Source organism: Ranitomeya imitator, chromosome 1 (genome assembly GCF_032444005.1).
Source record: "Ranitomeya imitator isolate aRanImi1 chromosome 1, aRanImi1.pri, whole genome shotgun sequence".
Classification (NCBI taxonomy): Eukaryota; Metazoa; Chordata; class Amphibia; order Anura; family Dendrobatidae; genus Ranitomeya; species Ranitomeya imitator.
In genome coordinates this window covers 1045117484-1045139726 of record NC_091282.1, presented here as the reverse complement: position 1 = coordinate 1045139726, position 22243 = coordinate 1045117484, and the positions used below count along the sequence as shown (strand labels likewise).

The following is a 22243-nucleotide window of genomic DNA, read 5'->3' as shown; positions in this document are numbered from 1 at the left end:
TATCAACCAAATACCCTGTTATTTACATCTTTTACTAGCACTTGCGGATTACTGCAAACATTTTTTCAAACTGAGTGTTTTTGGTTTTACCATTCTCTTTTGTGTCTTCAGGTTTCTTGGTGGTGTGTGAACATGTTCTTACAGACTTGTTCACTGTGCAAGTAGCCCATGTGTTCCTGTTTCCATGATTGTTCTCTTGTGTCTACAAGACTGGGGAGTTCCACCACTCCTCTTGGGCTAGCTGCACAAAAGCTGTTCTGTCCTGTATGCACACATGGATTTTTCCTCTCTGAACCCTGTTCACACAGGTAATATACAGATGATCAGGTTTTTAAATACATCAGATAGGGATTGCATACATTAGTTAGGACTGCTCTGATATGGGTATACCGTGAAGATTGGTAGAGCAGCTTAGTATACATTTTTTGCAAAAAACGTATCAACCAAATACCCTGTTATTTACATCTTTTACTAGCACTTGCGGATTACTGCAAACATTTTTTCAAACTGAGTGTTTTTGGTTTTACCATTCTCTTTTGTGTCTTCAGGTTTCTTGGTGGTGTGTGAACATGTTCTTACAGACTTGTTCACTGTGCAAGTAGCCCATGTGTTCCTGTTTGCATGATTGTTCTCTTGTGTCTACAAGACTGGGGAGTTCCACCACTCCTCTTGGGCTAGCTGCACAAAAGCTGTTCTGTCCTGTATGCACACATGGATTTTTCCTCTCTGAACCCTGTTCACACAGGTAATATACAGATGATCAGGTTTTTAAATACATCAGATAGGGATTGCATACATTAGTTAGGACTGCTCTGATATGGGTATACCGTGAAGATTGGTAGAGCAGCTTAGTATACATTTTTTGCAAAAAACGTATCAACCAAATACCCTGTTATTTACATCTTTTACTAGCACTTGCGGATTACTGCAAACATTTTTTCAAACTGAGTGTTTTTGGTTTTACCATTCTCTTTTGTGTCTTCAGGTTTCTTGGTGGTGTGTGAACATGTTCTTACAGACTTGTTCACTGTGCAAGTAGCCCATGTGTTCCTGTTTCCATGATTGTTCTCTTGTGTCTACAAGACTGGGGAGTTCCACCACTCCTCTTGGGCTAGCTGCACAAAAGCTGTTCTGTCCTGTATGCACACATGGATTTTTCCTCTCTGAACCCTGTTCACACAGGTAATATACAGATGATCAGGTTTTTAAATACATCAGATAGGGATTGCATACATTAGTTAGGACTGCTCTGATATGGGTATTCCGTGAAGATTGGTAGAGCAGCTTAGTATACATTTTTTGCAAAAAACGTATCAACCAAATACCCTGTTATTTACATCTTTTACTAGCACTTGCGGATTACTGCAAACATTTTTTCAAACTGAGTGTTTTTGGTTTTACCATTCTCTTTTGTGTCTTCAGGTTTCTTGGTGGTGTGTGAACATGTTCTTACAGACTTGTTCACTGTGCAAGTAGCCCATGTGTTCCTGTTTCCATGATTGTTCTCTTGTGTCTACAAGACTGGGGAGTTCCACCACTCCTCTTGGGCTAGCTGCACAAAAGCTGTTCTGTCCTGTATGCACACATGGATTTTTCCTCTCTGAACCCTGTTCACACAGGTAATATACAGATGATCAGGTTTTTAAATACATCAGATAGGGATTGCATACATTAGTTAGGACTGCTCTGATATGGGTATACCGTGAAGATTGGTAGAGCAGCTTAGTATACATTTTTTGCAAAAAACGTATCAACCAAATACCCTGTTATTTACATCTTTTACTAGCACTTGCGGATTACTGCAAACATTTTTTCAAACTGAGTGTTTTTGGTTTTACCATTCTCTTTTGTGTCTTCAGGTTTCTTGGTGGTGTGTGAACATGTTCTTACAGACTTGTTCACTGTGCAAGTAGCCCATGTGTTCCTGTTTCCATGATTGTTCTCTTGTGTCTACAAGACTGGGGAGTTCCACCACTCCTCTTGGGCTAGCTGCACAAAAGCTGTTCTGTCCTGTATGCACACATGGATTTTTCCTCTCTGAACCCTGTTCACACAGGTAATATACAGATGATCAGGTTTTTAAATACATCAGATAGGGATTGCATACATTAGTTAGGACTGCTCTGATATGGGTATACCGTGAAGATTGGTAGAGCAGCTTAGTATACATTTTTTGCAAAAAACGTATCAACCAAATACCCTGTTATTTACATCTTTTACTAGCACTTGCGGATTACTGCAAACATTTTTTCAAACTGAGTGTTTTTGGTTTTACCATTCTCTTTTGTGTCTTCAGGTTTCTTGGTGGTGTGTGAACATGTTCTTACAGACTTGTTCACTGTGCAAGTAGCCCATGTGTTCCTGTTTCCATGATTGTTCTCTTGTGTCTACAAGACTGGGGAGTTCCACCACTCCTCTTGGGCTAGCTGCACAAAAGCTGTTCTGTCCTGTATGCACACATGGATTTTTCCTCTCTGAACCCTGTTCACACAGGTAATATACAGATGATCAGGTTTTTAAATACATCAGATAGGGATTGCATACATTAGTTAGGACTGCTCTGATATGGGTATACCGTGAAGATTGGTAGAGCAGCTTAGTATACATTTTTTGCAAAAAACGTATCAACCAAATACCCTGTTATTTACATCTTTTACTAGCACTTGCGGATTACTGCAAACATTTTTTCAAACTGAGTGTTTTTGGTTTTACCATTCTCTTTTGTGTCTTCAAATTTGGTAAATGCCTTGATAGGTAGAATTTAAACATAGCGTCCCAAACTGAGCTGAAATTAGGTAAAAAAAAGTGGGGTGCTTTTCTTCTCCAATTACTCCTTTTGAAAGTGAATAATTTGAGGCCAATTCTGCATTTTAATGGAAAATATATACATATATATATTTTTTTAATTTGAATTAGTTCATGTGAATCACCAGAAGGGTTAGGCTGCTTTCACACATCAGGTTTTTCGTTTCAGGCTAAATCCGGCTCTCGGGAGAAAAAACGGAAAAAATAAAAACCGCATCCGGTTTTCCCCCCAATGACTTGTATTAGCGCCGGATGGCCCAGCATTCCTTCCGGTTTGATGCCGGATCCGGCATACACTCGATTCCAGCATCTGGAAAAAACGTCTACTGTAACGTTTTTTGTGTCGACCCCTGCACACTCCTGTTATTATTGCACACCCCCGAGCCGCCGTGAAGATGTTTTCTCACATGCTTGAATAAAGGACTGTCTAACTCCAGGATCGTTGAGTGCTGTTGCAGCTTCTTTGTGATTCACATATTATGTATATATGATTATTTATGACGATATATAAAATCTAGACATAGGCCTGGGTTGCATGTATGGACTCTGTGCATGTAAAACTTAAAATGTAAATAATCTTAACGTTTTTACTAAATGGACTTTTGAGAACACGGCGATATCAAATACACTTTTAATTTTGTATTTTTGGAAAGGGAACGAGGGAATTTCAAGCTTGGTTACCTACAGCAAGCAGTACATTAGCATTGCAGTACATTGTAAAATGAATGATCTCCTGTGAAGCCCCCGGACTGCGAGCCCCTAAAGGAACCCAAAGGATTACACAGCCGGGACATACAAGGGAAGTGCTGGCTGTGATATGTCACCGGCAAATGCCTTGTATGTAGCAGCCCCAGCTCTTCCGTCAGCTCCATACATGTATGTCACAAGCCGGCAAGGGGATTAGCAGTAATATCTATTGTATCTGAACAGTTCACAGCAAAGAAAGGCTGCTGAAAGAAATTCTATATTACACTATTAACGGCAATAGACAATATGGGAAACAGACCGTTCCTTGCCGATGGCACTATTGTGTGGATCATCAATGTCTCTATGTCAAAGTGACTATGGCTGTTGACAATTCTTTCCTGCCTGTGTGTCTCCCCCACCGCTGAACATGTGACTATCTCACACTCACTAAAGTGTGGGAAAAAACACATCCCAAGCTTTTTCTTTGCTTACAATCTCCACTGCGCTCTTCATGCCTCGGGTGGGTGCATGTTTCACATGCAAAGCAGCAGATTGTGCAATGTAAGTCCCTGTACAGATCTGCTACTGGCATAGTATACTGTAAAAGAGAATCTGTCAGCAGGTCTTTGCTACCTCATTGAGAGCAGCATGATATAGGCAAAGGGAAGCTGAAACCAATGATGTATCACCTAGATTACTGGGTGCAGCTGTTCTGATGCAGCAGAGCTGAGGAAGCTAACCCCACCCACACCATTGTATACATAATGTCCATAGACAGTGAGATGCCCATCATGGGAGAAGGCGTGTCGGACTAGCATACACATGCTGCTGTGTCTGAGCAATGATAGCCTCCTGGTGCTAAAATAATCATATAAAGCAAACAAAACCATACAGCTTAGTAAAAGAGAGGCATCGCCAAAATCTGTGTTTTAACTCCTACAGCATGATGCCTTCAAAGTACAGAGAAAAAACTTGCTGACATATTCCCACTACAAACTGCACCCCCTCATACCTTGTTACAGGGAGACATGCATGCGGCTGTAATTAGAGACTGTTAAATATTAATTATTCTTATTTTTATTCTGTACTGAGCACATTGCTTCTTGCTGACACTATCAAAAGCTATTTCTGTGTATGTAGCTCAGAGTATAAGTTAACTCCATATACAGAAGACACGTGATCTGTAGAAACCATATATAAACGTCTCTTAGGAGGGGGTGGGGGGCTTTTTGTCACGTGGGACGGTCACCTCCCTTCCTTCACCATCATTCTCCATGGACATGGGACAAGACACGAGGAACAACAGCTGTTAGCTACTCCATGCCGTGATGACTTCAGACTTCACACAGACAGATGACTTTTCAGGACTTTGGGAAAGATGAGTATCAAGACGAGCGCTGATATTTACACATGGACACTCTGTTTGTAATTGTTTCATCTACCTTTTATGTTTTTGTTGCGATGGTGGATAACTCAATAAACCACTATACTTTCGTCAGAATATCATGACATTTTTCTTGTAAGAATAACGCACCTGGTTAAGTCTTGATTAGATATTTTTGCGCAATAACGATTTTTAACATTTGGCCTAGCCAGCCAGTTTTGATTTTTTGTGCTATTTTTGCGTGAATTTCCTTCTTCTTGCACACGGGGGAAGACAGAAGAGTTCCGCTAGATTGTGCAAGTATTCAGGAATTCCACTTCAAAACTTCAAGTCACAAAGAACTCATACAAGAACCTACGAATTACGAAGACTTTAACAGGTGTCAGACGGATTGACAGCAAGCACTGGTAGTGCTGAAGATAGATGTGCTAAAAATAGCCGTGCTGAAGTCCGGAGCCCAGCGTTGTAAAAGCAAAGGGATTACAAGCTGAGATTTCAAGGTAAGACAAATGGATTTGATAAATTCATATGCTAAATCAAGTCAGATAGAATTTGTAAGTTTGTATGGATCTAGCTTAGAAATATTTTGGTCTAATTTATTTGCAGAATGCAGAATAGCGAATTCGAATTTAGATTCTAAGCTAATGTCTAAGAAAAAAGAAAAAGAGCAACTTAAAAATATTTTACATATGGTTTATGTATTTAACGAGTTTGTGACAGAGAAGTCCAAAAAAGACAGTGTAGAAAGAATTTCTAAGGAAACGAATGATGTTCCCAAGATTGATTGTAATGAGAAGAGTGAGAAAGATGTGACGCACGTATCTGTGATGACGATGACCACCCAAAGTGACATTGACTTTGTGACACAAGATGAAAAACAAGATGGAGGAAGTGAAGGAGACATGACAATTGACAAAGATGATCTACGAGGGACAGATGTACAAGGGCCACTAAAAATAGACGACTCAGAGGCCCAACTCCAACTTAAATCTAGGAAAATCCTGCTAAAATTATGCAAAATCATTCCTGCATATGATGACAAAATCCATGTGTGCAGAAATTCAGAGATATTTGAGAGTTTTGCTGATAAGTTTGATTTGACTAATGTGCAGAGAAATAATTTGTTTAAAATTTGGCTTCCGGTAATCTTCTCCAGAAGACTCTCACTAAAAATGCAGACTGATGAGTTCCACGAAAAGATGACTGATGTAGAAAGATTAAGAATTTTGATTTTCTGTGGATTGAAAGAAAATTATCCAGATCTTGATATTCTTCTAAAATTGAAGATTGGCCGGGAAGAATGTACGTTTACTTTTATGGCCATTTTTGAAAGGATTTATAAATTGGTCTGTACGAATTTGAATCAACAATCCATGATAAATTGTTTTGTAAACAAGTTTAAATTCTTAAATCCTGTATCTCGTGCAATTGCTACACAGAAAAATTCTTTATATGAATGCGCCCAATCCCTTGATTTTTCTAGAAAACACGAGAATCTTGAAAGGAAAACACATTTTACTAAGTTTTTGAAACCAGTCAGAATTCAATCTTATCAAAAGCCAAAATCAAAATCTTCAAATCTGATCCAAAATCAAATCTATGAAGTACGAAGAAAATTACATATTTGTTACAAACCGTATGAAAAGATTCAGGAGTCTATTAAAGAAATTTCTCTGAAAGATTTAAAATCTGAAGGCTCAGATCTGTCTCTAAAGATGGCGGAAACTGACAGACGGAAGCAGGTGAGTATCCCAGGGGGAGCTCAGCTGAACACTCCATTATCACAGCAGCTCTTCAAAGAGTCCATAGGGTTAAAACTGACCTTACTAAATACAGCATTTCAGATAATCGACAGAGAGTTACATTTTGGGATAGGAATTGGCTAAATATGTAATTATATTATATGATGAGTTATACAATGTATTATTTATTAATATGTAATTATTTTATTCAATATAATTCTGCAGTTATATATATTAATATAGTATACAGTAAATACTGTAGCATATTTGTATAAATAGAGATTATATTAACTGTATTTTTATATATATATATATAGTGAAATAATTAAAATTTACTCCAGTAAAAAATATTTAGAATTACAATTAAATACATTTATTAAATATATACATATGTATAAGATATTTAAATTATTTTGTTTTGAAATAAATATGAAATTAACCTTTATCTTTCATTTCCCTTAGAATTTTACTTTCAAAGCGAGGATTGAACAAAAAATACCTGTTTCATGAATTTATGTCTTATTCACACAGGAAGCTATATTAACTGCATGATTTTTATATATATATTTAACACTAACAAAATAAATAATATATCTAACAACCTAAAAATGTGTGTACTACATGTAAATTTTCTTTCTGTAATAATCTAAAACGTGTTTTTTTTTTTTCCTCCCACTGCATGGTGCATGACGTGACAGCTGTGAGTTAAGGAATATCATATAGCCTTGTTTTTTTTTAGTTTTAGGAATTTTCCTCAGCCTATACATTCAAATGGTTTCAGTAACAGGCTTGTACCGAAATAGTGTTGAAACATTCAACTCGGGTTTCTTGTAAATGGAGGAGTCCTTTCTATAGGTTAAAACATACTGTTACATAATATTTGGGGAATATTCAAAGGAATATTAGAATACTAAATTTAATAGATTACAATGCGCATTGATTGATAATTAGGATACAATATTTTGGGTTAATATACATGTTTTTTATTCTTTGTATGTGAAATGTATTGTGAACGTCTATGTGAGTCACATGTGACAGGTGAGAAAACATATGAGCAGCTGCTGAGTGAATTTGACATGAGATGTGATGTAAGAGTGACCAGAGCGTGGTATGTGGAATGTGGAATGTGGATGCACAGTTTGACTGAGGCCTCATGATTTATGGTATGTTTGAGAGAAAAAAAAAAAAACAACAACTTTGTGTTTAATAAATAATAAGATTCAGTTAAATTATTAGAATATTAAGATATATTTAAATATTATTATTCAACATATATTTCTTTAGTGATTATTAGTGAATAAGTACAATAACATTTTCCAAATTATAATTTTTTTCATATTCAGTGTTTTTTTATGGTTACATAGATGAGTACACATCTTCAAACAAATATATGGCACAAGTTGATATGACAGTTATAAAAATAATGATTTTTCACTTGGGTTTTTACAAATTAATTTTTTCATAAAATAATATTTTTTGATATTAAGGGGGAAATGTGTTTTTGATCTTGATCACATCATCACATTTCATCAATACCTCTTCTTTACACATTTTAATAAAGAAATATTAATAAGGTATTATTGGGTACAATAACAATAAATATTATAAAAGTCATTTTTTCCTCTAATGAAGGGTATTATATGCAAAGCTGCATAATTTCAATATTTTGGTGATCCAAGGTTATGACAACATCTACATGAGGAAGTATTAAGGGAATGTATTACTGAGACATAATCTCAGCATTTGTCATCAACATATAAAGGCCTTATTCTTATTTTTATTCTCATTTTTGTTTTTAATTTTTCATTTTTTTCATCAACAAATGAAGGCCTTATTTTAATTTTTAATTTTTTTTCAATTTTTATTTTTCATTCTTATTTTTCATCAAGGAAAAATCAATATTTAATAGAGTAATGTCTACAAGCATATTGCTTTATCAAATATAGTGATCATATGGTTTCATTATATAAGAAAATTTCAATTCTGAGTTAAATACAACAATTCTTTCACTCATTCATTCATTCATATATATATTCTTATTTTGGTTCATGGCTATACATACTTACATATTATTGGTCTACTGAACATAAATTAATAAAGTTTTAATACTAAATATCAGCACTTGTTACATAAAAGACATACTGACATCTATGGGTTCAAAAAGAAATTACACCTATGACATAAAAATGTCCAATCACATGAAGAATATGGTTAATAATATACTATCATTTATTATTATTATTATTATTTTATTTTCCAAATATAAATTCCATTTTAATATCATTTAATAATTATATGGATATTATTGATTGCTATGGTACGCTGTGATATTATAAGTTAGGGAAATTACCAGATTTGGTATAGAATAGGGAATGAAGACTTCAATCAAGATACTAAAGACGTTAATAAAGATTTTATATTTTTCTAAATTCAATTGATTCTTAAAAGTTACAAGAAGAAAAGCTGTTATCCAGAAGTTCCACAAGGTAACAATGCTATGATTTCTGAGTAATAATAGACTGTGTCAAATACAATTCATGTCACCATTCACAACTACAGCATCCATCACTGACAACTGAGTACAGTATCAAAGATGAACAGTGTTATTACGTTCCAGTGGTTTTCTATCACCTATAAGACTTCCATGAAAGCTGGTGAACACTCAGGTAATTGTCAGGACGCTACAACCCTGACATGTGTCCTGTGCACTAAGGACTGGTTATGGTGCTATGTTTGGCAAGGAAGAGTCAATGTAACCCTTGCTGTGCTGACCAAAGACGTCACACCTGTCCCAAGACCAGTGCGGATGATATGAGGATTCCAGATGATTTCCAAGGCGAGCCAATGTAAGTCCAGGTCTCTAAAAGTGACACTGCACAGATATTAAAGCTACATTTCATCTATGGACTTTGTTTTCTTATCAACATTTGAATTTATGGACTTTGATTGACACATGACACATGGTCTCTACATATCTACATGCTATCATCTATTGCAAAAGACATATTAAAGATTGTTTGAAAGAACCAAGAAGAAGAACCAAGATGAAGACCAGATGACATCAGATGACATCACACCTGAGATGCTTCAAGTAGATATAGGGAAGTATAATATATATTTTATATGAATATTAGTCACGGCTTACCATAACATGAATTACCATAACATGAATTACCATAACATGAATTTACATATCATTATATTATTGAGAACATATAACGATATTATTATTAATAATATTATTTATTACATCATTTTGCCAAAGAAGAAAGAAGATTTTATTAATATTTTAATTTGAGGGTTCCAATCAATGTCTGTCACCCTCAAAAGGGGGAATTGTTAAATATTAATTATTCTTATTTTTATTCTGTAATGAGCACATTGCTTCTTGCTGACACTATCAAAAGCTATTTCTGTGTATGTAGCTCAGAGTATAAGTTAACTCCATATACAGAAGACACGTGATCTGTAGAAACCATATATAAACGTCTCTTAGGAGGGGGTGGGGGGCTTTTTGTCACGTGGGACGGTCACCTCCCTTCCTTCACCATCATTCTCCATGGACATGGGACAAGACACGAGGAACAACAGCTGTTAGCTACTCCATGCCGTGATGACTTCAGACTTCACACAGACAGATGACTTTTCAGGACTTTGGGAAAGATGAGTATCAAGACGAGCGCTGATATTTACACATGGACACTCTGTTTGTAATTGTTTCATCTACCTTTTATGTTTTTGTTGCGATGGTGGATAACTCAATAAACCACTATACTTTCGTCAGAATATCATGACATTTTTCTTGTAAGAATAACGCACCTGGTTAAGTCTTGATTAGATATTTTTGCGCAATAACGATTTTTAACAGAGACAACGTCTACAAAAGTGGAATCAAGTGGTCTTCTTTAGGCTGTGTGCACACGTTGATGATTTTTTGCGTTTTTTTTTGCTATAAAAACGCATACATTATGCATCCCATCATTTAGAATGCATTCCGCAATTTTTGTGCACATGATGCGTTTTTTTTTCCGTGAAAAAAACGCATCGCGGTTAAAAACGCAGCATGTTCATTAATTTTGCAGATTGTTTGCGGATTTCCCACTATATCATTGCATTGGGAAATCTCTGGAAAAAAAACACAAAAAAAGCGCGAAAAATGCGGAAAAAAACGCATGCGGATTTCTTGCAGAGAATGTCCGGTTTTGCTCAGGAAATTTCTGCAAGAAATCCTGAACGTGTGCACATAGCCTCACACTGGAAATCCCACCAATAGCAAACCCAAGTTGCATGACAACTCTGCTGCACAACATTGGGCAAAAAAAACCTACCAACCCTATCCTGAAAAATGACAACTTTTTAGCCAAGATTGCAAGATTGTGTGAATTTAGACACAAAAGGATTAAATAATGTGAAGCTTTTAGATGGTATTCTAATGCGGTCAAACCCACAAGTACATATAAAACCTTTGAATAAAAAGGTTTGACAGTCAGCAATTTCCTGCAGTCCCAAATACAATGAAGCTATGTCGCGAACGTCTTGGCTACGTATAGCTCAGTTACTGGGATAAATAGAAGTCAGACAGGTGGGAGATCCAGCAGTCAGCATGTTATCACCTATTCTATGAATACGAGATCATTTTCACCCTTCAAACTGACTTGTTTCTTTAAATGGTGATATGAAAGCTGAAGCAGAGCAATATGCAATGATTCACAACACTAGATAAGAGTTTTCATATACACATATTTAAACAATAACCATGGTTGGCAAAAGTGGGGGTGGGGAGACGGTGACTAGAACAGTTACCTATGAAAGATATTTCAAATAAAAAAAATAGCAATTTGGCATGAATGTTGCAAATCCCAAAACAGATCTGTATGCAAAAAAAAAAAAAGGTGAACTTACGAATTTCATCTATAACATCTGGATCACATTCTTTGTATTTTTCCAGTTCTGTCATAACTTGCTCCCGTTGCTGCCTTAATGCTGCAAGTTCCTCAGCCAGCTTTGTCCGCTCTTCCTGTAAGATATCAGAACTGCATCAGGTTATACAAATAATACACACTGACTTTTACACGGCCGGCTTTGAAAGCCATGTTACAATTTTCATAGCTTACAGTTTAATCCCATCGCCCCCGAGCCTCTTTTCACCTTCCTGAGCAGAGGCCAAATTTTACTATTCTGACCAGTGTCACCAACTCTGGAAAGCTTTAAAGGATCCCATTGATTCTGTGAATTTTTTTCATGACACATAGTCCTTTATGTTAGGCTACTTTCACACTAGCGTTATCTGCAATCCGTCACAATGCGTCGTTTTGCAGAAAAAACGCATCCTGCAAAAGTGCTTGCAGGATGCGTTTTTTCCCCATAGACTTGTATTGACGACGCATTGCCACACGTCGCATCCGTCGTGCGACGGATGTGTCGTGCTTTGGCGGACCGTCGGGAGCAAAAAACGCTACATGTAACTTTTTTGCTCCTGACGGACCGCTTTTTCCGACCGCGCATGCGCGGCAAGAACTCCGTCCCCACCTCCCCGCACCTCACAATGGGGCAGCGGATGCGCCGGAGAAATGCATCCGCTGCCTCCGTTGTGCAGTGCGTTAAACACTAGCGTCGGAATCTCTGCCCGACGCATTGCGACAGGGAGATTCCGACGCTAGTGTGAAAGTAGCCTTAGTGGTATATTTAGGATGATAATTTCATAAATAAACGTAAAAACTATCTGAAATTTGTCAGAAAATTTGAAAATTTTGCAATTTTCAAACTTTTAATCTATAGCCCGAGTTATGTCACATAAAATAGTTAATAAATAACATTTACCACATGGCTACTTCATATCTGCATCATTTTTAAAACAATTATTTTCTTTTGCTAGGAAGTTAAAAGGGTTAAAAGTTTATCAGCAAATTCTAATTTTTCAACACTATTAATAAAACCAAAGTTTTTTTAGGGACCACGTCTCATTTTAAGTGGCTTTTGAGGCAGGGCTGCGATGTTGGTAAGCCAAACACCTGCCTCAAACTCCTCAATTTTCCTGATTCTGACTCCACCTCCACAGCACTGGTCACTACTGAGCATGTACATAAAGTGCAGCACAGACTCATCTCAACTAAAAGCCGAGATCCTTAGATCAGAAGAGACATTTATAGGACATGTCATAACTTTAGCAAATTATTATGAAAAAATTTACAGCACTTCCTGCATTGAACTACTGTACCCAATGTATTATATATTTTAGGAATTGAAGTCGGTTCATTTTATACCAACTCCAGCTCCACCAAAATAGACCTCGACTCCACAGTCCTGCTTTGAGGGGCCTGTATCACAGAAAATACCCCAAAACTGAAACCATTTTAAAAACTGCATCCTTCAAAGTGCTCAAAACCTAATGCAATAAGTTTATTAACTTCTCGGGTACGTCATAAGAATTACAGCATTTTCACAATGGTAACAGAAGAAAATGGTCCATATAATTTGTTGTTTTTCCTGAGTACACAGATACCCCAAATGTTGTGGAAAACTACAATTTGAGAGCACAGAAGGGCTCAGAAAGGAAACAGCCCCATTTGACTTTTGGAGGGCAAAATTGGCTGGAAGAGATAGAAGAAGTCGCTGCGTTTGCAGAGTCTCTGATTCGCCTAAACAGTGGAAACCCCCTACAAGTGGCCCTATTTTGGAAATTGCACCTCTCAAAGAACTTATCTAGGTTTGGGGAGCACCTTGAACCCACAGGTGCTTCACAGATTTTTATAACGTTGAGTCACAAGGGTAACAGGACAAAATGGACCCAAAATCTGTTGTGCAATTACTCCTGAGTACACAGATACCCCATATGTGGTGGAAAATTACTGTTTGTGTACTAGAGAAAAAGAAATGTGCAAATGCAATTAGGATTTCTAATAAAAATAAACTATTGAAAACTACCATTTGGGCATTCTTGAATTTAATTCTGGAGCACAATTTTGGCTGGAAAAGATTGTGGATGCCATGTCACATTTAAAGAGCCTCTGACATGTCACATCAGCAGAAACCCCCACAAGTGACCTGATTTTAGAAACTACAACTCTTGAGAAATTCATCTAGGAGTATAATGATCATTTTTAACCCTCAGGAGATTCACAGAATTGTATAACATTAGGCTGGGTAAGTGGAAAATTACAATTTTTTCAAGTAAAATGTTGCTTTGGCCTCAAGTTTTTAATTTTTAAAAGATAATAGTAGAAAATGGACTTCATAATTTGTTGTGCAATTTCTCCTGAGTACGCCAATACCACATATGTGGTCAAAAACTACTTTTGAGGTTCAGTGCAATGCTCAGAAGAGAAGAAGTGCCATACGGAAGTTCAGATATTCCTGAAATGGTTTGCGGGTGTTTTTTTTTTTTTTAACAGGGATATGGTGCCCACACTGCTATATACTACATGTACTATGTTATATACTGTGTGGGCTGTGTTATATACTGTGTGGGCTGTGTTATATACTGTGTGGGCTGTGTTATATACTGCCTGGCTGCTATATACTATGTGGGCAGTGTTATATACTACGTGGACTGTGCTATATACTACGTGGGCTGTGCTATATATTACGTGGGCTGTGTTATATACTGCCTGACTGCTATATAATACGTGGGCAGTGTTATATACTGCGTGGGTTGTGTTATATACTACGTGGTTTGTGTTATATACCGCATGGGCTGTGCTATATATTATGTGGGCGGTGTTATATACTATGTGGCTGCTATATACTACGTGGCTGTGCTATATACTATGTGGCTGTCTGTGTTATATACTACATGGCTGTCGGTGTTATATATTACGTGGCTGTGCTATATACTACGTGGCTGTGCTAAGCGCGACGTACATACATACATACATACATACATATTCTAGAATACCCGATTCGTTAGAATTGGGCCACCATCTAGTCCTCTATAAGCGACCCCATTGTACAAAATGTAACACCAAATTAATTAATCTAGGAGTGCAGTGAATATGTTGACACCACATGTGCCTCACAGAATTTTATACCATTGGGTGATGAAGAAAAAAATTACATTTTTAACAAATATAATTTTATTTTAGCCCCAAGTTTTTAATTTTGGTGCAGTGATCATATAGACACCACAAGTGTGTCACAGGATTTTGTACCACTGGGCAGTGAAGAAAAAACAATTACATTTTTGACACAAACATTTTGTTTTAGCCCCAAATTTTACATTTTCAAACAGGGAAATGGGTAAAAATGGCACTAACATTTGTCACACAATTATTGCTGAACTAGATGGAGGCCCGATGCTATTACATCGGGAGGGTGGTAATGTCACCATGGGGGCAGGCATGCGGCGCTGTTGTTGCCTAATGGCATCCTGTGATAATCTAATGACTTTTGCATCAGGGGACTCATGTGCTTGACGCCTACGCTTGTATGCATTGTTTTTGTCCCAGCGATGCTGTTGCTCTTCAAGAGTCATTTGCCCTTTGTTGTATTCCACGTTGTGCCTTTGCTGCTTTCCTTACTTTTTATGAGGAGCCATGTTGACGCTGATATTTGCTTTTTAAAGGGGTTTTCCCATGAACAAAATTTCATTTTAAAAATTGTCTGTGTCTGACCATGTACTGAACATACCACAGCTCCTGGGCAGGGGAGGAAGCAAAAGACAATACTGACATTACAGCAGGAGATTGCAGAGGATATATTTTGTGAAGTAAAATATTTTTTAAAAAGTCAGTGGAATATTTTACCTCACAAAATGAATCCACTGTGATCCCCTGATGTAATGTCAGTATTATCTTTTGCTTCCTCCCCTGTTCAGGAGATGTGGTATGCTCCGTACATGGTCAGACACAGTCAATTTTTAAAATGAACTTTCGTTCGTGGGAAAACCCTTTTACTGTGACCCGTTTCCTCTGCCTGTAGACACATCTCGCATCTGCCACCGGGATCAGCCGAATGATTCACTGCACCTGCATGTTATTTGCACAGGATCAGTAAATCAGACCACCGCCATCTTTGTGCAGACAGATAGCGGCGGTCACATTAAAACTGCACATGCACTCCTCCTGTGCAAAAATGGCGGCGGTCAGTGAATAATTCGGCTGATCTCGGCGGCAGCGTGTTCGCGACGGTGTTCTGCTGGTGGTACAGCGCATGAGGCTGCATGAAAGTGAGTGTGTGAGTGTGAAGGGGAAAGTGTGAGTGTGAAAGTGTGTGTACAGCATATAGTGTGTGTGTGTGTGTGTGTGTGTGTGTGTGTACTGCGACGGTGTTCCGCTGGTGGTACCAGCAGCAGTTTCCATATTGAGACACCCATCACTTGGGTGTCCCAATATGGCGGTCGGCGAACTTCCTCGGCTTGGAATTCTTGGATGGATACGACATCTGGACAGAACAGGAAATGAAAACATTACAAGGCAATTATATAAATAGATGTGGCAATACCTCATATGTGGCTGTACAGTACTACTTAGCCACACTGTGAGACTCGGGAGAGATGGAGCGCTATTTGACTCCTGGAGTACAAATTATTGCAGAATAGTTTGCAGACTCCATATACAGAGCCCTTAAGTGTGAGAATAGCAGAATCCCCCCCTCTTCAAGTGACCCCATTTTGAAAATTACACAACTCTGGGAATTATCTACAGGTGTAGTGAAAATATTGACTCCTTGGGTGTTTACCAGAAAACAGTAGCAGTGGAATTTGCCAAGTGAAAGTTGCAAATCAGCCATTAAAGTGTCCAGTATGTCTGATGCTTTTGGAGACATGGACAAATATATTACGGTAAGCAGGTTTTTGTTGGCACAGAAATGCCAAACATGTGGACGCTAAAAGTGGTTTAGGCCCACTGAGGGGCTCATAAGAAAAGGGGCTCATAAGAAAAAGGGCATTTGGATATGGAAGTGCAGAATTTGCTGGTTCTCTTTTGGGGGAGAGGTGGAGCGAGCAACCAGAGTGCTTTTCCAGAAGCCTTTGTGCTACCAGTAACATGGAAGCTCCCTATAGTTTCATTGACAGTTGAGGGACCCGAGTGGGGACTTGATTTTATTTTAGATTAAGTTGAAGCTATTATTGGGAAAATTTTTCATAACATTTTGGATCACACTTATCCTGTGCTATAAACTGGGCACTTAAATCAGGGTTTCTATATAAATCTCCCAATGACATGATTCAGATGAAACTGCCAAAAAGTCCATTCACTATAATGATGCAGCAGAGTTACTCTGGGCTCCATTTGGCCTCTGTTCAGATGTGCACAAAACTGTGGTCAACTGCATTTTTATGCAGACTTAAAAAATGGATGCCACCAATGGTGTACACAGTGTCTCCATCGGCCTCATTATAGGGAATCTACTGCAGGGGTTTCTGTCTGAATCACGTATTTCAGAGATTTACAAGGAAACCCCGATGCAAGCGCTCAGCGTAGAGAGCAGGTAAATGTGAGCCGAGCCTTACTGCGATCTTTGGGAGGCAGAAACAACCAATCAACAGGTCAACAATTGGTTCTATTTATTTTTTATGCCGTTCCTGGAAAGGTAGATTAGACAAATGTATTCTTCGGGTTGGTGCAATTGTAGAGATACCAGATTTATATAATTTTTTATGTTTGGCTGCTGTCACACTTAATGACGCTTTTATTTTTTGCATTGCCATATTTTAAGAGCTATAATTTTCTTATATTTCTGCTGACAGTCATGTGAAGGCTTGTCTTTTGTGGAAAGAGTTGATGTTTTTATTGTTATAATTTTCAGGCATATAATATTTTTTTTTAATCTATTTCTATTCTGATTTGTGGGAAGCAGAGTGAAAAAAAATCAGAAAATCAAGAATTGTTTTTAATGCCGTTTACCGAGTGGTAAAAGTGATAAGTCTGGTTTATTTTTCAGGTCAGTAGGATTACAGCGATACTACATTTATTATCTTTTTTTAATGTTTTGACGATTTTACACAAAAACTTTAATAAAAAAATAATTTTTGTATCGCTTTATTCTGAGAGCTATAACATTTTTAATTCTAGTTGACAGAGCTGAATTGCAGCTTGGTTTTTGTGGCTTTACAATTTTTATTTACATTCAACTTTATTATCGCCTTTTCTACCACTTTTTTTGGCGGTATGATGAAAAAGCATGGTTTTCTTTTGCCATGTTTCTTATTTTTTATGAAGTTCACAGAAGGGGTTAAATAGTTTGACAGTTTCATAGGTCAGGTCGTTACAGACATGGAGATACCAAATATGTGTACTTACATTATTTTCTTTTTTACATAAATATACCCATTTATTGGTTTAATATTTTCATTATTGGTTTATTTTATTATTTTTTAAAATATATTTTTTAAAAAAATGTTAAAACATTTTTTAAGTCTAAGAAACTTTAATGTTTATATTTCTGATTGCTGGTATGATGCATTGCAATACACCAGCACTGCAATGCATTATACTTGTCAGTGCTGCACTGACAGAACTCCTCTTAGCCCATGCTCTTGGCATGGTCTAACATGCTGGCCGTAGCTGGCAGACATGGCGATGATCGTGCCCTTGCGATGACCTTGAGGCAGATTGCGTCATTTTGGGAGTTAAATGGCCCGGTGGAGTGCTCGCACTGCTCCTGGTTATGACAGCCTGGTTGGTCTTGGCTATAATTGTAGCCAGCACCCGGTGGCGATAGTGCAAGCAGTGCTTATGTAAAATGTAGGGAAGGGATTAAATAAATATACCGTACATAAAATCCTAACAATTTATGGAAAAATATTTATTTTATACTGATCAGTACATACAGTCTGTATTATAGTCCATAGCAGAGTTTAAAGTTACGCTGATGTCAGAGCTTAACCCCTTCAAGCCGAGGCCTGCTTTCACCTTATAAACAGACCAAGTTTTTCAATTGTAACCAGTGTGACTTTATGCTGTAATAACTCTGGAATGCTTCAACGTATCCCAAAGATTCTGAGATTGTGTTTTTGTGGCATATTGTAACTCATGTTAATAATAAATTTAGGCCAATATCGTTTGCGTTTCTTTAAAAAATGTATCTAAAAATTTCACAATTTTTTTTTTTAAATTTACAATTTTGTAACTTTGATTTTTTTATACCCAGAAAACAAATCGTCATACTGCACAAAATACTTAATCGCTAACATTTACTACATGTCTACTTTATGTCAGCCTCATATTTTTTGTTAAGAAGTTAAAAGTTTAGAAGTAATCTTTAATTTTTCCCAACAAAATCGATATTTTTAGGCACCACTTCTCTTTTGACGTGACTTTGAGGGTCCTATGTGTCAGAAACCCCACAAACAACACAGCATTGTAAAAATGACACTCTTCACAGTCTTCAAAACTGCATTCAGGAAGTTTGGTAACCCTTCCGGTGGTTCACAAGTGTAGTGCAGCGGTGTTTATACAGTGCGACAGATAGGCAGGAACTACAGAAAGTTCAACATAAAAATGTCTCGATTTCCAGACTCACATAACCAGAAGTGATATCCTCCGGTTCGCAGCCGGGTTCCCACAAACAGTCCTTGTTCCAACCCATTGCCATGGGCAATAGCATCACTGTAACTCCTGGGTGCATCAGCCACTTTGAAGTCTATGGCTGTGTTGGCTTCACACAGGCCTGGGCTGCACAGAGCCTCCCGCTCTGCAGCTTGCAAGACTCGAAACTGACACAGCCAAGACCAAACTGAGAAATTAAATGGAATGGTGGCCATAGTGCCACTTCCAAAACCCGGAGTGGGAGAGATTTGCCCCACTACCAAACCTGCAAATCCTCTAAAAATAAAAACCCGTGTAGGGTGTTCCTAAAATCTGACTGGGTCAACTACTTAGACCCAATCCACACTTACTTTTATTTTGCCTTGTGATTCACAGGCATTTTGCTGTAAACACAAGGCGCTCCAACAGATTTAAAATGATTCCGTCCCAATCCTGGGAGACACATACCAGCTCTTTTATATGATCCCCCTAACTACCTCACACAAGAAAAATAGCGAAACAGAAGAAAATAATGAAACATTTACTTTTTCCCCAAAAATGTTGCTTTAGCCGCATTTTTTTCATTTTCACAAGGTTCACAGGAAAAAATGGACTGCCCAATTTTTGTGTCAATTTTCCCGAGTATGCTGATGCCCAATATGTGGGGGAAAACTACTGTTTGGGCACATGGCACGGCTCAAAAAGGAAGGAGTGCTATTTGAATTTGAGTGCAGATTTGGTTGAAACAGACTGTGGAAGCCATGTCGCATTTAAATAGCCCACAAAGTGCCAAAACAGCAGCAACCTCTCACGTGTGAACTACATCTCTGAAGGAATTTATCTAGGTGTGTGCTGAGCATTTTGAACCCACAGGTGCTTCATAAAATTGTAAAAAGATTAGACCGTGAAAATGAAAAATTAAGGCTTTTACATGAAAATGTTTTACTCTAAAATTTTTACATTTTCACAAGGAATAATAGAAGGAAATGTACCCAAACATGTATAAAGCAATTTCTTCCTAACACAGCAATACCCATTATGTGGTTGTAAACTACTATTTCCACCACGGCATGGCTCAGAAGGGAAGAATCGCTACTTGCCTTTTAGAGCACAAATGCGGCATAATTAGTTTGTGAACCCCACTTGCAGAGTGTCATGGATTACCGCAACAGAGAGGAGCCAGAAGACTGCAGCGTCTGATTTTTACAACTCCTGCACTGATTAGAAGCACTTCAGCTTCATATTAAAGGTTGTTTCTTTTAGCAGTGCAGGGGTTAATCTGCTCAGTTGAGAGCTCCTGGAAGCTGTCTTGCTTAAGGCTCTCAGCTGTGCACTATTAGCCTTGCCCATCTCCTATATAAACTGGGTCCAGGCTGGCACTCATTGTAAGAGCAAGATTTTGCTGCAAGGCTGGTGGTTGTAATAGGAGAAAAGGCGTTTGGTGGATTTATCTGTGATTGTACTGTTGCTAGGGTTTGAGTGTGTGATAATTCCCTTGCTTCTCCTACTTTAATTTAACCCCATCATCCACTCCTCGGTGTTCACCTTTGTTGTTTGTGTGTGTATATTTGTATGCTTGGTATTTTCCTTTATCCCTGTTTGTATTACCTTGCTAGCCTGGTTGGTGTACTAAGGAACACTACTACTCCACTTTCACTGTGTGGGGGATGTGTACAGACTGAGGGCAGTTTCAGGAGCAAAGGCAAGGTACGTGACCCTGGCATCTTCACCATCAGAAGTAATCCAGGGAACAGGGCAAGCTAAGGCGCACCTAGCATTAGAAACAAGGCAGGAGCCCCTGGTCCTGGGATACCAGACAACAGAGATGTGACACAGAGCCTCAAAGCCTCCAAAATGTCAGAAAATCCCTAAAAGTAGGCCCATTTTGCAAATTACTCTCAGGGAAATCATTTAGGGGTGTATTGACTTTTGACCCTCATTGGCATTTCCCAGAAATTAATGCACAATAATAATAATATAATAATCTTTATTTTTATATAGCGCCAACATATTCCGCAGCGCTTTACAGTTTTGCACACATTATCATCGCTGTCCCCAATGGGGCTCACAATCCAAATTCCCTATCAGTATGTCTTTGGAATGTGGGAGGAAACCGGAGTGCCCGGAGGAAACCCACGCAAACACGGAGAGAACATACAAACTCTTTGCAGATGTTGTCCTGGGTGGGATTAGAACCCAGGACCCCAGCGCTGCAAGGCTACAGTGCTAACCACTACACCACCGTGCTGCCCCGGATGTCACAGAGTGAAAATTGCAAATATGCCATTTTAATGTCCAATACATAGTGCCTGGCTTGTGCTTCTGGAGATATATGTTGCACAGATTGTTAAAAGGGTTGTCCAGAACCTAACAACTGATGAATCATTCAAACATAGGTTTGGTAGGGGTTCCGACACTCTTGAGATCAGCTGAAACTGCCATAGCAATGGCCAGAAATAAGGCTATGTCCACCCTGCACTTGAGACACTGCGCGTGCATAAACTTGGGGAGGTATATTGTATGTCCAATGTACACTGTCAGGAGCCATTTTGAAGCATCCGTCCGCCACAGGGATCCACTGTAAAGAAACATATACATATATTTTTATATTGGATATAAATCCAATGACTGATTATTTTTTTCTTATGCCCTGATTAAAGAAAAAAAAAACACTTACCGTATATACTCGAGTATAAGCCGACCCCCTTAATTTTGCCACAAAAAACTGGGAAAACTTAATGACTCGAGTATAAGCCTAGGGCGGGAAATGCAGCAGCTACCAGTAAATTTCAAAAATAAAAATAGATACCAATAAAAGTAAAATTAATTGAGACATCAGTAGGTTAAGTGTTTTTGAATATCCATATTAAATCAGGAGCCCCATATAATGCTCCATAAAGTTTATCATGGGCTCCATATGATGCTCCATATTAAAATATGCCCCATATAATGCTGCACAAATGCTGATTATGACCCCATAAGATGCTCCATACAGACATTTGCCCCGTATAATGCTCCACAAATGAGGATTCTGGCCCCATAAGATGATCCATACAGATAACTGCCCCATATAATGCTGCACATGGCCACATAAGATGCTCCATACAGATATTTGCCCCATATAATGCTGCACATGGCCCCATAAGATGCTCCATACA

General features: G+C 38.0%; 1 protein-coding gene across 1 annotated transcript in view; it reads right to left on the bottom strand.

The window, feature by feature from the left end:
• The window catches only part of MND1 (meiotic nuclear divisions 1), a 209212-nt gene that overhangs the window by 16302 nt on the left and 170667 nt on the right, over positions 1–22243 (bottom strand). Inside the window, exon 6 of the mRNA XM_069744092.1 lies at positions 11521–11635. Coding sequence (XP_069600193.1) covers positions 11521–11635 — 115 coding nt within the window. The remainder of the gene's footprint in view (positions 1–11520; positions 11636–22243) is intronic.